General features: G+C 55.5%; 4 protein-coding genes across 4 annotated transcripts; all 4 read right to left on the bottom strand.

Moving 5' to 3' along the window:
* Positions 1 to 161: 161 nt before the first annotated feature.
* LOC137476196 (mas-related G-protein coupled receptor member H-like) lies at positions 162 to 1,681 on the bottom strand. Its single transcript, XM_068194321.1, has 2 exons — positions 1,543 to 1,681; positions 162 to 1,293 (listed from the first exon to the last, which is right to left on the bottom strand). Exon 2 carries the CDS (start codon positions 1,180 to 1,182, stop codon positions 250 to 252), a length of 933 nt encoding a protein of 310 aa, XP_068050422.1. The 5' UTR covers positions 1,183 to 1,293; positions 1,543 to 1,681; the 3' UTR covers positions 162 to 249.
* A 645-nt stretch (positions 1,682 to 2,326) lies between these two features.
* Positions 2,327 to 3,775, bottom strand: LOC137476598 (proto-oncogene Mas-like; the record flags this gene model as incomplete). The annotated part of the gene is given in 2 exon segments (XM_068194962.1): positions 2,327 to 3,262; positions 3,264 to 3,775. Coding segments are annotated over 2 exon segments (858 nt in total), but the record flags the coding sequence as incomplete, so codon positions are not given.
* A 1,981-nt stretch (positions 3,776 to 5,756) lies between these two features.
* LOC137476484 (mas-related G-protein coupled receptor member A1-like) lies at positions 5,757 to 7,848 on the bottom strand. Its single transcript, XM_068194842.1, has one exon. The coding sequence runs from the start codon at positions 7,846 to 7,848 to the stop codon at positions 6,868 to 6,870; it is 981 nt and encodes a 326-aa protein (XP_068050943.1). The 3' UTR covers positions 5,757 to 6,867.
* Positions 7,849 to 8,720: 872 nt separating this feature from the next.
* LOC137476190 (mas-related G-protein coupled receptor member H-like) lies at positions 8,721 to 10,834 on the bottom strand. The gene is given in 5 exon segments (XM_068194310.1): positions 8,721 to 9,705; positions 9,708 to 9,780; positions 10,550 to 10,584; positions 10,587 to 10,652; positions 10,655 to 10,834. Coding segments are annotated over 5 exon segments (1,143 nt in total). The 5' UTR covers positions 10,668 to 10,834; the 3' UTR covers positions 8,721 to 8,749.
* Between the last annotated feature and the right edge of the window lie 714 nt (positions 10,835 to 11,548).

Here is an 11,548-nt window from a genome sequence, read left to right as displayed (position 1 = left end):
AATTTCCAGGTCACAGCTGTGTTGGGAAGGATCCGTTTGGGGAACAGTGCTTTAGGACCCATGAGGGAGGAGGAAAATGCTCCCTGCAGAGCATCCCTCACACGTGGTCCTTGGCACTGCCTCTGCTCCCTTCTCCTGCAGGAATACAGCACGACAGGGAAGGTGATACTGTGGGTATTTATTAATCAGGTGATTCAAGGAAACCCTCAGCCTCTGCACTGAGGTCCTTCAGCAGAGCAGTGGAAGGGATTAAGAGGCTGGGAAGGCTGTATCCATGGCAGGATCATCGCTGTGGGCAGTGTTTTCTTCTGGATCCTCAAAGACCCTCCTGAGGGAGAGCCTGAGGGACCCCAAGGAGCAGGGCCTCCAGCACCTCCCCGCCAAGAAGTAGATGAAGGGGTTGATGGTGCTGTGGATGCAGGCGAGCAGGAAAACAACCTGGGAGGACACAGTGATGTAACCAAGCTGCTGCAGGAAATTGCAGAGGCTGAGGGGGAGAGCAAAGAGGAGGAAAAAGAGCACAACAAGTAAAACAACAATATTGAGTCTCCTGGGTTGTTGCTGCTGGGAGCCACACTTGATCTTAATGAGGAGGACTGTGCTGGAAATGACCATGGACGGGGCAAAGAGGAAGAGGTTGAGGGCATACATGGTGATGAGAGACACCTGGCAGTGCTCATGCTCCTGTGACTGGCACAGGGCAGTCACTGTGACAATAACAGCAATAGAGAGGGCCCAGAGCAGGGCACACATCACCCATGAAAGGCGCGGGGGACGGCGGCAGCGGTACCAGAGTGGACAGAGGATGGATGTGCACTGGTCGATGCTGATGGCTGTCAGCAGGTACAGCCCCAGGTTGTAGGAGAACAGCAGGAGCGGGAAAAGCGCCCTCAGGAACACGAGGGGAACGACTGTAGAGCAGAACAATTCCTCCAGCAGGTAGAGCAGGGTGGAGGGGACCGCGAAGTGGAGGAAGGAGAAGGTGGCGAAAGCCAGGTTGGTGATGTAAAAGGTGGTGGGGTTCCTTTGAAGAAGGCAGAGGACAGCCCCATTCCCAGCCAGCCCACAGAGGCAGATGAGCAGTGTCACACTGTCTATGGCCACGCTGGCGACATCTATCTCACACAGATCGTCTCCTTCAGTGGGTGGGATGGCAGATGGGGACGCGGTGGTCACCTCCATGGATGGACGCTGGGCAGGCAGTGGGATGTAGCAACTGGCTGTGGTCAGAATGGATGGGGAGTCAATGCTTGGAGAATCTGGGAACAGACCATGCGGCTCCTCAGCAGCTCCCTGCAGTGGGAAGGATTCAGTGGAGAGGAGTGAGACATGCAGGGGATGATGGTGGTGGGAATTAGTGGGGTGGGAGAGGGAGACAGGAGAGGGTTGGGATGTTCACCAGGAGACACAGAAGGAAAGCTCAGGGCAGAGGAGAGGGGAGCTAGGAAAGGCCCAGCAGTCACCGGGAGAGGGTGGCAGGAACAGAGCAGCTGCTGGAGGAGAGGAAGGTGGGCTAGGGAGGAAGGAAAACATTCCACTGACCTGTTCCCTGTGGGGCAGCAGCAGGCAAAGGGGGCTGTGCAGATCAGCGGCGCTTCCTGGTACCTCTTGCTCCTTTGGAATCCATATCCTAAAATGGCTCCTCCCAGGTCAGTGACATGGAGGAGAAAGTGCCCAGATCACCAGGAGCTCCCCATTCCCATCCTGCTGGCTCCTCTCTTTGCCCTGTCCTGATGTTGCTTCCCAAGACTCGGTGGAATCACAGGGGAGTCGGAAATTGCACCTTTGGCTACGTCAGAGCTCTGCTCCTACAGACATTTATCATGATTTTTTTGGGTTTTTGTCCAATAAGGAAGTTGCTTTTGCCTGACACTCCACAGAGTTTTGCAATTGGCTCATCATTTCCTCTTGACGAGAAAAACTCCTTCCCGGCAGAATGTCCCATTCTCCAGCCTCCTCCCCTCTCCCGAAGGGCTTCTACCATTCGTCATTTCCCTTCCCTGGGGGGTCATCGACCCTCCAGCAGCAGAGGGATGCTGGTGGCACTGGAATGCCGGCAGTGCCGGCAGTGCTGCTGAAGCCGCTGGGTGCTTGTCAGAAGCATTTCGCATTCTGGGAAGAGCTCTGGGATCATTGCCAAAGCCTGCCCTGCGCCAAAGGACGCTCAGCTGAGCGTCCTCGCCCTCTCCCAATCCTATCCTCATCCCGGCTCCCCTTTCCTGCTGCCTGGCCCAATCCCATCCTCATGCCTGCTCCCCATCCCGCTCTCCATCCTCTGCCCATCCTCTCCCATCCCGCAGCTTTCCCGGCTGGCGTGGGTTCCGTGTTCCGAGCGCGGCCCGTCGGGCTCTGCTGTTCTCCAGTGGTGACATCTGGGATCGGCAGCATCCAGACCCCTCCGACCCCTCCCATCCTCTCCTGAACATTCCTGACCATTCCTGACCCTTCCTCACCTCCTCGGAAGTCCCAGACCACCGCCCCCGCAACCTCGCTCCGGTCCACCTTCCACGCCGACAGCCCCGCTCCGTCCCTGCTCCGCCCGGGACTCCCGGCAGTGTCCCTGCCCCTCCTGGCCATGGTGTTCTAGGACCCGGGAGGGAGGAGGAAAGCCCTGCTCCCGTGTGCTCCCTCAGAGCATCCCTCCCACGTGCCGCTGCCCCCTTCTCCGGCAGGATTACACCGCGGGAGTGTTCCAAACGAGTGTTTGAGATCGCTGAAAAAGTCACCACCAAGGGCATGAGTAAAAAACACATTTAATATTAAGCGGCAGCACAACAGAATTCTTTGGCCAGGAGCATTTCTTAGATCTCAGTGTGGACTGGAAAGAGGGTGAGGATGCACCAGCACAGGGAGTGTGATACTGTGGGTATTTATTGATCAGGCGGGTCAAGGAATCCCTCAGCTGCTGTCCTGGGGTTATTCAGTAGTGGAGTGGCAGGAATCAAGAGGCTCAGAGCACTGTGTCCATGACGGGATCATTCCTGCGGGCAATGTTTTCTTCTTGACCCCAAAGACTCTCAGAAGGGCCTTCCTTAGGGACCCCATAGAGCAGGGCCTCCTGCTTCCCACCAAGAAGCAGATGAAGGGGTTGATGGTGCTGTGGACGCAGGTGAGCAAGAAAACCACATGGGATGACACAATGCTGTAGCTGAGCTGCTGCAGTAAAGTCCAGAGGCTGAGTGGGAGAGTGAAGGGGAGGATGAAGAGCACAGTGAGGAGGATAATGATTTCGAGTCTCTTGGGTTGCTGCTGCAGGCTTGACTTCACTGAAGAGAATTGTGCTGGAAATGACCATGGCTGGAGCAAAGAACAGGAGGTTGATGACATTCATGGAGATGAGAGACACCTGGCAGTGCTGGGGCTTGAGTGACTGGCACAAGATAACCACTGTAACAAAGAGGAGGGCCCAGAGAAGGACACTCATGAACCCTGATAGTTTCTGGGGACAGTGGCAGCGGTACCAGAGTGGGCAGAGGATGGATGTGCACCTCTTGATGGTGATGGCTGTCAGCAGGTAGAGCCCCATGGTGTAAGAGAACAGCAGGAGCAGGAAAAACAACCTCAGGTGCTCCAGGAGCATAATAGTGGAGCAGGAAACTTCCTCCAGCAGGTGGAGCAGGATGGAGGTGGCCACAAAGAGCAGGAAGCTGAAGCAGACGACAGCCAAATGGAAGATACAGACTGTGATGGGTTCCTGCAGAAGCTGAGGAGGGAGGGAAGAGCCCCGTTCCCAGCCAGCCCACAGAGGCAGATGAGCAGCATCTGTGATATCATGGCCACATCAGTGATATCAATCCCACATGTATTATCTCCTTCAGTGGGTGAGGCAGGAGATGGGGGCATGGTGCTCACCTCCATGGAAGGACGCTGGGCAGGTGGTGAGATGTGACCCGGGCTGTGGTCAGAGTGGATGTGGAGTCAGTGCTTGGAGAATCCAGGGATGGACCATGCAGCTCCTCAGCAGCTCCCTGCAGTGGGAAGCATGCAGGGGGAGCAGTGAGATGTGCAGGGGAGGAGGGCGGTGGAAATGGTAGGGTGGGAGAGGGAGGCGGGAAGGTTGGGCTGTTCAGCAGGGGATGTGGAAGGAAAGCTCAGGACAGAGGAGTGAACTGGGGAGAGCACTGCAGTCACCGGGAGAGGGTGGCAGCAACAGAGCAGCTGCTGGAAGAGAGGAAGGTGGGGTAGGGAGGAAGGAAAACATTCCACTGACCTGTTCCCTGTGGGGCAGCAGCAGGCAAAGGGGTCTGTGCAGATCAGCGGCGCTTCCTGGTACCTCTTGCTCCTTTGGGATCCATGTCCTAAAGTGGCTCCTGCCAGGTCAGTGACATGGAGGAGAAAGTGCCCCGATCACCAGGAGCTCCCCACTCCTGTCCCACCACCTGCTGTCCGTGCCCAATCCTGTTGTTGCCCCCATGACTCCATGCAGTCATGGGGCAGTCAGAAGTTGCAACTTTGGCTATGTCAGAGCTTCACTTCCTCAGAGATAATTATCCTGGGTGGATTTTTTTTTTTTTTTTTTTTTTTTTTTGCTACAGAGGTAGTGACTTCTGTCAAAAGCTCCAAATGAAATACTTTGGCTCATAATTTTATCCTGATTAGAAAGACTCCTTCCCTGCAGATTGTTTCACTCTCCAAATGCCTTCCTCTCCTGAGAGGTGTCTACCATTCCTTGTTTCTCTTCCCTGAGAGGTCATTGTCCCTCCAGCAGCAGAGGGATTCTGGTGGCACTGGAATGCTGGCAGTGCTGGTGAGTCAGCTGGGTGCTTCTCAGGAGCAACTCCCATTCCAGGAAGGGCTTCATGATCATTGCCAAAACATGCCCTGGGCCCAAGGAAGCACAACTCAGCTGCACCCATGCCATCCTCATCCCTGCTGTCCATCACCATCCCATTCCCACCCTGCTCTCCATCCTCACCCCATTCTATCACATCCCACAGGTTTCCCAGACAGCGGCTGCTCCCCCACTCTGAGCATGGCCTGTCAGGCTGTGTTGTCCGCTGGGATGGCTGGCATCCAGAGCCCCTCCAACCCCCTCTGACCCTCTCCTGACCCCTTCAAAATTGCCTCCTACACGCCAGACTGCTCCCCGGGCCCGCATTTCCCCCCAACAGCCCCGAACCTGCTCTGCTGCAGCAGGGGCCCCAGCAGTGTCCCTGCTCCTCCTGGCCATAGTGTTCTAGGATCCAGGAGGGAGGAAGAAAGCCCAGCTCCAATGTGCTCCCCAGGAGAACACAGGACGTTAAACATGGCTGGAGCCAGTGCAGAACAGTTAAGCCTGCAGTGGTTTTGGTACAAGTTCTGTAACAAGAAGCAAGAGCACATGGCCAAAGGAAATGTTCAAGGCCAGGTCACCTTTAATATCACAGCACTCAGTGAATGTGACCACAAGAGACCCCTCTGAATGAACCTCCAGGACCAGGAAAGGACATGGAGAAGGAGGTGAATTCATGGAAATGAGTCCTAGGAAAGTGATGTTTATGCAATTGATAAGAAAGACACTTTAATGACTCTGTGTGGTTACGATGGATAACAAATATGCTGTAATGTCTCACCACACACAGGACAAGGAGAGATCCTTCTCTGTGTCCTGTGGAGGTAAAGATCCTTCTCTGTGTCCTGTGGAGGTAAAGAATTCTTGCTTCCTAATTCTTCCCATTGTGTTGGAAAGTATATTCTGGCTAATTTTGGTATCCCTCCCAATTCCCCTCTCCGCTCCTCTCCCCATCCCATCCCATCCCATCCCATCCCATCCCGAAGCCACTCCCTGCCTTAAAGCGCCGCCCGTCGGGCTCTGCTGCCCTCCAGCCAGGACTTTTGGGATAAGCAGCATCCAGACACTTCCCGAACTGAGCGAAACCTTTCCAGAACCCTCCGACCCTTCTGGACCCCTCTGACAACTTCCAAACCCGCCCCAGTGCCGCCTTTTCCCCTACGACAGCCCCGTTCCTGCCCTACTCCACCTGGGGCCATGAGCAGTGTCTCTGCTTCTCCCAGCCATTCCTGCTTTTGTACCTCGAAATAAACAATTTAGCAAGGAAATAACATGAACTGCATTTGGCTGCAATGGTATCTCATGCCTTAACCTTGCTTCCAGGCCTGACCCACTCAGATGTCTCAGGCACCACAACACCTGAGAGAGCAGCATTTCCCCCACGTTTGCCAGAGCAGATGCACACGTGTGTGCACACAGAGAGGAAGAGTCAGTGCAAGGTCCCTGTGAGAAATTCCCCTGGGAGGCAGTGAAATGCTCCCTGCGGATCCGTTTGCATCTCCTCACTGTGCCAAGGCTTGGGCCTCGAGCACTGGGGGATTGGCCCAGGAGCCGTCGGCGTTCGGGGATCACCCGAGGGCAGCAGATGGGAGAGATCCCAGCTCGGAGAGGCCCCACTGCCAGGGAGATTCTGGTCAGCGCTGCTGGGCCCAGGAGAGCTCCAAGGGTCTCCTTTTGGACCGCTGCTTACAGGGCCCCAAGGGATGGGCTTCAGCCACAGCAATGTTTCACCCTGGCCACACTTTGGGCCGGCAACTTTCTGTGAAAGTGTGAGAGCAGGGATGGTGTGGCATTCAGGGAAGTCACATAATTCCCAAGGCTGTTGACAAAAGCCCAGGAGGTCGTTGGCCAGCAGCAGTTGCTGGGAGCAGAGGGTGTTTCTGATCAGCGCCAGAGGAGCTGAGCCCAGGGGCTGCTCCTCAAGGCTGAGGCCTCCCAAGCACGTATCAGAGCCCAGTGTGGCCTGGAAAGGGGGTGGGGGATGCACCAGCACAGGGAGGGTGATCCTGTGAGGATTTATTGATCAGGTCACTCAAGGAATCTCTCAGCCACTGTCCTGGGGTCCTTCAGCAGTGCAGTGGAAGGGATCAACAGGCTCAGGCCTCTGTGTCTGCGGTGGGATCATTTCCACAGGCAGTGTTTTCTTTTGGCCCCTCAAACACCCTTTGGAGCTCTTTCCTTAGGGACTGCATGGAGCAGTGCCTCCTGCAACTCTCCATGGAGCAGTGTCTCCAGCAGCTCCCCATGGAGAAGTCTCTTTTCCAGCTTCCCACCAAGAAGTAGATGAAGGGTTTGATGCTGCTGGTGATGCAGGTGAGCAGGAAAACCGCCTGGGAAGGCACCACCATGTAACCGAGCTGCTGCAGTAAATTCCAGAGACTGAGGGGCAGGCTGAAGAGTGCAACGAGGACAATAACAATGTCGAGCCTCTTGTGTTGCTGCTGCTGGGAGCCAGGCTTCAAATGAACGTAGAGGATTGTGCTGGAAATGACCATGGGTACAGCAACTAGGAAGAGGTTGAGGGCGTACAGGGAGGTGAGAGCCACCCAGCATTGCTCCTGCTCGTGTGACTGGCACAGGGAAGTCACCGTGGGATTGACAGCAGTGACAACAAAGAACAAGGCCCAGAACAGGGTTTTCATCACCACCCACAGCAGGCGCTCAGGAAGTTGGCAACCACAGAAAATCAGGCAGAGGATGGACCTGCACCTCTCAATGCTGATGAATGTCAGGCGGTACAGCCCTATGTTGTAGGAGACCAGTGACAGCTGGGAAAGCAAGCTCAGATACATTGGGGGCATTATAGCAGAGCAGGAGACTTCCTCCAGCAGGAAGAGCAGGGCAGAGGGGACCATGATGATGAGGAAGAGGAAATCAATGCTGGCCTGATTGAAGGCCACAAAGTAAGTGATGGCATCAATGTGGAGGAGCCAAAGGACAGCCCCATTCCCAGCCAGCCCACAGAGGCCGACGAGCAGCGTCCCAATGTGTGTGGCCACGCTGGAGACACTGATCTCACACTGACCAGGTCCGTCAGTCGGTGAGGTGAAAAGAGAAGACACGGTGCTCACCTCCATGGATGGATGCTGCGCAGGCAGTGGGATGTGGCCCCTGGCTGAGGTCAGAGTGGATGTGGAGTCAGTGCTTGGAGAATCCAGGAATGGATCACGCAGGTCCTCAGCAGCTCCCTGCAGTGGGAAGGATTCAGTGGGGAGGAGTGAGGTGTGCAGGGGAGGAGGGCAGTGGAAATGGTGGGGTGGGAGAAAGGGGTGGAAGGGTTGGGCTGTTCCACAGAAAATGCAGAGGGGAAGCACAGGGCAGAGCAGGGAGGACTTGGCAAGGGCACTGCAGTCACCGGGAGAAGGTGGCATGAACAGAGCAGCTGCTGGAGGAGAGGAATGTGGGCTAGGGAGGAAGGAAAACATTCCACTGACCTGTTCCCTGTGGGGCAGCAGCAGGCAAAGGGGTCTGCGGAGATCCCAGCTCGGAGAGGCCCCACTGCCAGGGAGCTTCTGGTCAGCGCTGCTGGGCCCAGGAGAGCTCCAAGGGTCTCCTTTTGGACCGCTGCTTACAGGGCCCCAAGGGATGGGCTTCAGCCACAGCAATGTTTCACCCTGGCCACACTTTGGGCCGGCAACTTTCTGTGAAAGTGTGAGAGCAGGGATGGTGTGGCATTCAGGGAAGTCACATAATTCCCAAGGCTGTTGACAAAAGCCCAGGAGGTCGTTGGCCAGCAGCAGTTGCTGGGAGCAGAGGGTGTTTCTGATCAGCGCCAGAGGAGCTGAGCCCAGGGGCTGCTCCTCAAGGCTGAGGCCTCCCAAGCACGTATCAGAGCCCAGTGTGGCCTGGAAAGGGGGTGGGGGATGCACCAGGACAGGGAGGGTGATCCTGTGGGGATTATTTGATCAGGTCACTCAAGGAATCTCTCAGCCACTGTCCCAGGGTCTCTCAGCAGTGCAGCGGGAGGAATCAACAGGCTCAGAGCACTGTGTCCATGGCAGGATCCTCTCTGTGGTCAGTGTTTTGTTCTGGCTCCTCAAAGACCCTCCTGAGGGAGAGCCGGAGGGACCCCATGGAGCAGGGCATCCGGCACCTCCCTGCCAAGAAGTAGAGGAAGGGTTTTATGCTGCTGTTGATGCAGGTGAGCAGGAAAAAAACCTGGGAGGGCACAAGGATGTAACCAAGCTGCTGCAGGAAATTCCAGACGATGAGAAGGAGAGTGAGGAGCACAGTGAGGACAATAACGATGTCACGCCTCTTGGGTTGCTGCTGATGGGAGCCCCACTTGGTCTTTATGAAATCGATTGTGCTGGAAATGACCATGGGCGCAACAAAGAGGAGCAGGATGACGGTGTACATGGAGATGAGAGCTGCCCGGCAGTGCTCCTGTTCATGTGACGGGCACAGGAATGTCACTGCAGGAATGACAGCAAAGAGAGCAAAGAAGGCCCAACGCTGGACACTGTTCAGCACCAAAAATATGCGCAGAGTGAGTTTGCAGCGGCAGCAGAGCTGGAAGAGCTTGTCCATATACTCCACAGGGCTCCTGGGCATCAGCCAGTACAGCCCCCAGTAGCAGGAGATCACTGAGAGCTGGAAAAGTAAATTCAGGTACAGCAGGGGCACGATAGGAGAGCAGGACATGTCCTCCACCAGGGAGAGCAGGGTGGAGGGGACTGTGAGGAGAAGAAGGAGGAAGTCAACGACAGCCAGATCAAAGATTTTAGAGTTACAACTTTTCAGCTGGAGGACCCAGAGGACAGCCCCGTTCCCAGCCAGCCCACAGAGGCAGATGAGCAGTGTCACACTGTGAATGGCCACGTTGATGACATCTGTCTCACACAGATCATCTCCTTCAGTGGGTGAGATGGCAGGTGGGGACACGGTGCTCACCTCCATGGATGGACGCTGGGCAGGTAGTGGGATGTGACCCTGACTGTGGTCAGACTGGATGTGGACTCAGTGCTTGGAGAATCCAGGGATGGACCATGCAGCTCCTCAGCAGCTCTCTGCAGTGGGAAGGATTCAGTGGGGAGCAGTGAGATGTGCAGGGGACGAGGGCGGTGGAAATGGTGGGGTGGGAGGTTTGGGCTGTTTGGCAGGAGGCTGATAAATAACATAGAGAATAAAAATTTTCAGTTCTTCTGAAGCTGTTCAAAAGTAAAGTGGCCAAAAAGATAAAAGGGTGTAAAGACTGGCACACAGGATGATAAATGTGGCTGGAGCCAGTGCAGAAACAGATAAGGAGACCTGCTGTGGTTTTGGGTCAAGTTCTGGAACAAGAAGCACAGCGCATGGCCAGAGGAAAAGTTTAAGGCAAAGTCACCTTTAACATGGCAGCAGTAGGTGAATATGACCACCAGAGAGACCCCACACTTAATAAACCTCCAGGACCATAAAATGACTTCCATAATGAGGTGTATGCATGGAAATGAGTTCTAGGGAAGTGGTGTTTATGTATTAGATAAGCAACACTTTTAGATATCTACATGTGGTTTTAATGGATCAATATTGTGTTGTAAAGTCTCACCACAAATGCAATACAAGAAGAGATACATCTATGACCTGTGCAGGTAAAGAATTCTGCTTCCTCATGCTTTGCATTCTGTTAGAAAGTTTGTTCAGACCCATTTCAGTATTGGGATACAGCCGGAATGCAGAGGAGAAGAGAGAGGACCTGGGGAGGGCACAGCAGTCACTGGGAGAGGGTGGCAGGAACAGAGCAGCTGCTGGAGGAGAGGAAGGTGGGGTAGGGAGGAAGGAAAACATTCCACTGACCTGTTCCCTGTGGGGCAGCAGCAGGCAAAGGGGGCTGTGCAGACCAGTGGCACTTCCTGGTACCTCTTGTTCTTTTGGGATCCATGTCCTAAAGCGGCTCCTGCCAGGTCAGTGTCATGGAGGAGAAAGTGCCCAGATCACCAGGAGCTCCCCATTCCCGTCCTGCTGGCTCCTCTCTTTGCCCTGTCCCGGTGTTGCTTCCCAAGACTCGGTGGAATCACAGGGGAGTCGGAAATTGCACCTTTGGCTACGTCAGAGCTCTGCTCCTACAGACATTTATCATGATTTTTTTGGGTTTTTGTCCAATAAGGAAGTTGCTTTTGCCTGACACTCCACAGAGTTTTGCAATTGGCTCATCATTTCCTCTTGACGAGAAAAACTCCTTCCCGGCAGAATGTCCCATTCTCCAGCCTCCTCCCCTCTCCCGAAGGGCTTCTACCATTCGTCATTTCCCTTCCCTGGGGGGTCATCGACCCTCCAGCAGCAGAGGGATGCTGGTGGCACTGGAATGCCGGCAGTGCCGGCAGTGCTGCTGAAGCCGCTGGGTGCTTGTCAGAAGCATTTCGCATTCTGGGAAGAGCTCTGGGATCATTGCCAAAGCCTGCCCTGCGCCAAAGGACGCTCAGCTGAGCGTCCTCGCCCTCTCCCAATCCTATCCTCATCCCGGCTCCCCTTTCCTGCTGCCTGGCCCAATCCCATCCTCATGCCTGTTCCCCATCCCGCTCTCCATCCTCTGCCCATCCTCTCCCATCCCGCAGCTTTCCCGGCTGGCGTGGGTTCCGTGCTCCGAGCGCGGCCCGTCGGGCTCTGCTGTTCTCCAGTGGTGACATCTGGGATCGGCAGCATCCAGACCCCTCCGACCCCTCCCATCCTCTCCTGAACATTCCTGACCATTCCTGACCCTTCCTCACCTCCTCGGAAGTCCCAGACCACCGCCCCCGCAACCTCGCTCCGGTCCACCTTCCACGCCGACGGCCCCGCTCCATCCCTGCTCCGCCC

Source organism: Anomalospiza imberbis, chromosome 6, assembly GCF_031753505.1.
Source record: "Anomalospiza imberbis isolate Cuckoo-Finch-1a 21T00152 chromosome 6, ASM3175350v1, whole genome shotgun sequence".
Classification (NCBI taxonomy): Eukaryota; Metazoa; Chordata; class Aves; order Passeriformes; family Viduidae; genus Anomalospiza; species Anomalospiza imberbis.
The sequence above is the reverse complement of the archived record's forward strand: the minus strand, read 5'-3'. Positions and strand labels throughout refer to the sequence as shown.

Bases quoted from the DNA above. Each gene is read 5' to 3' on its own strand.
- LOC137476196 (XM_068194321.1), bottom strand. From the start codon at position 1,182: ATGGAGGTGACCACCGCGTCCCCATCTGCCATCCCACCCACTGAAGGA.
- LOC137476484 (XM_068194842.1), bottom strand. From the start codon at position 7,848: ATGGAGGTGAGCACCGTGTCTTCTCTTTTCACCTCACCGACTGACGGA.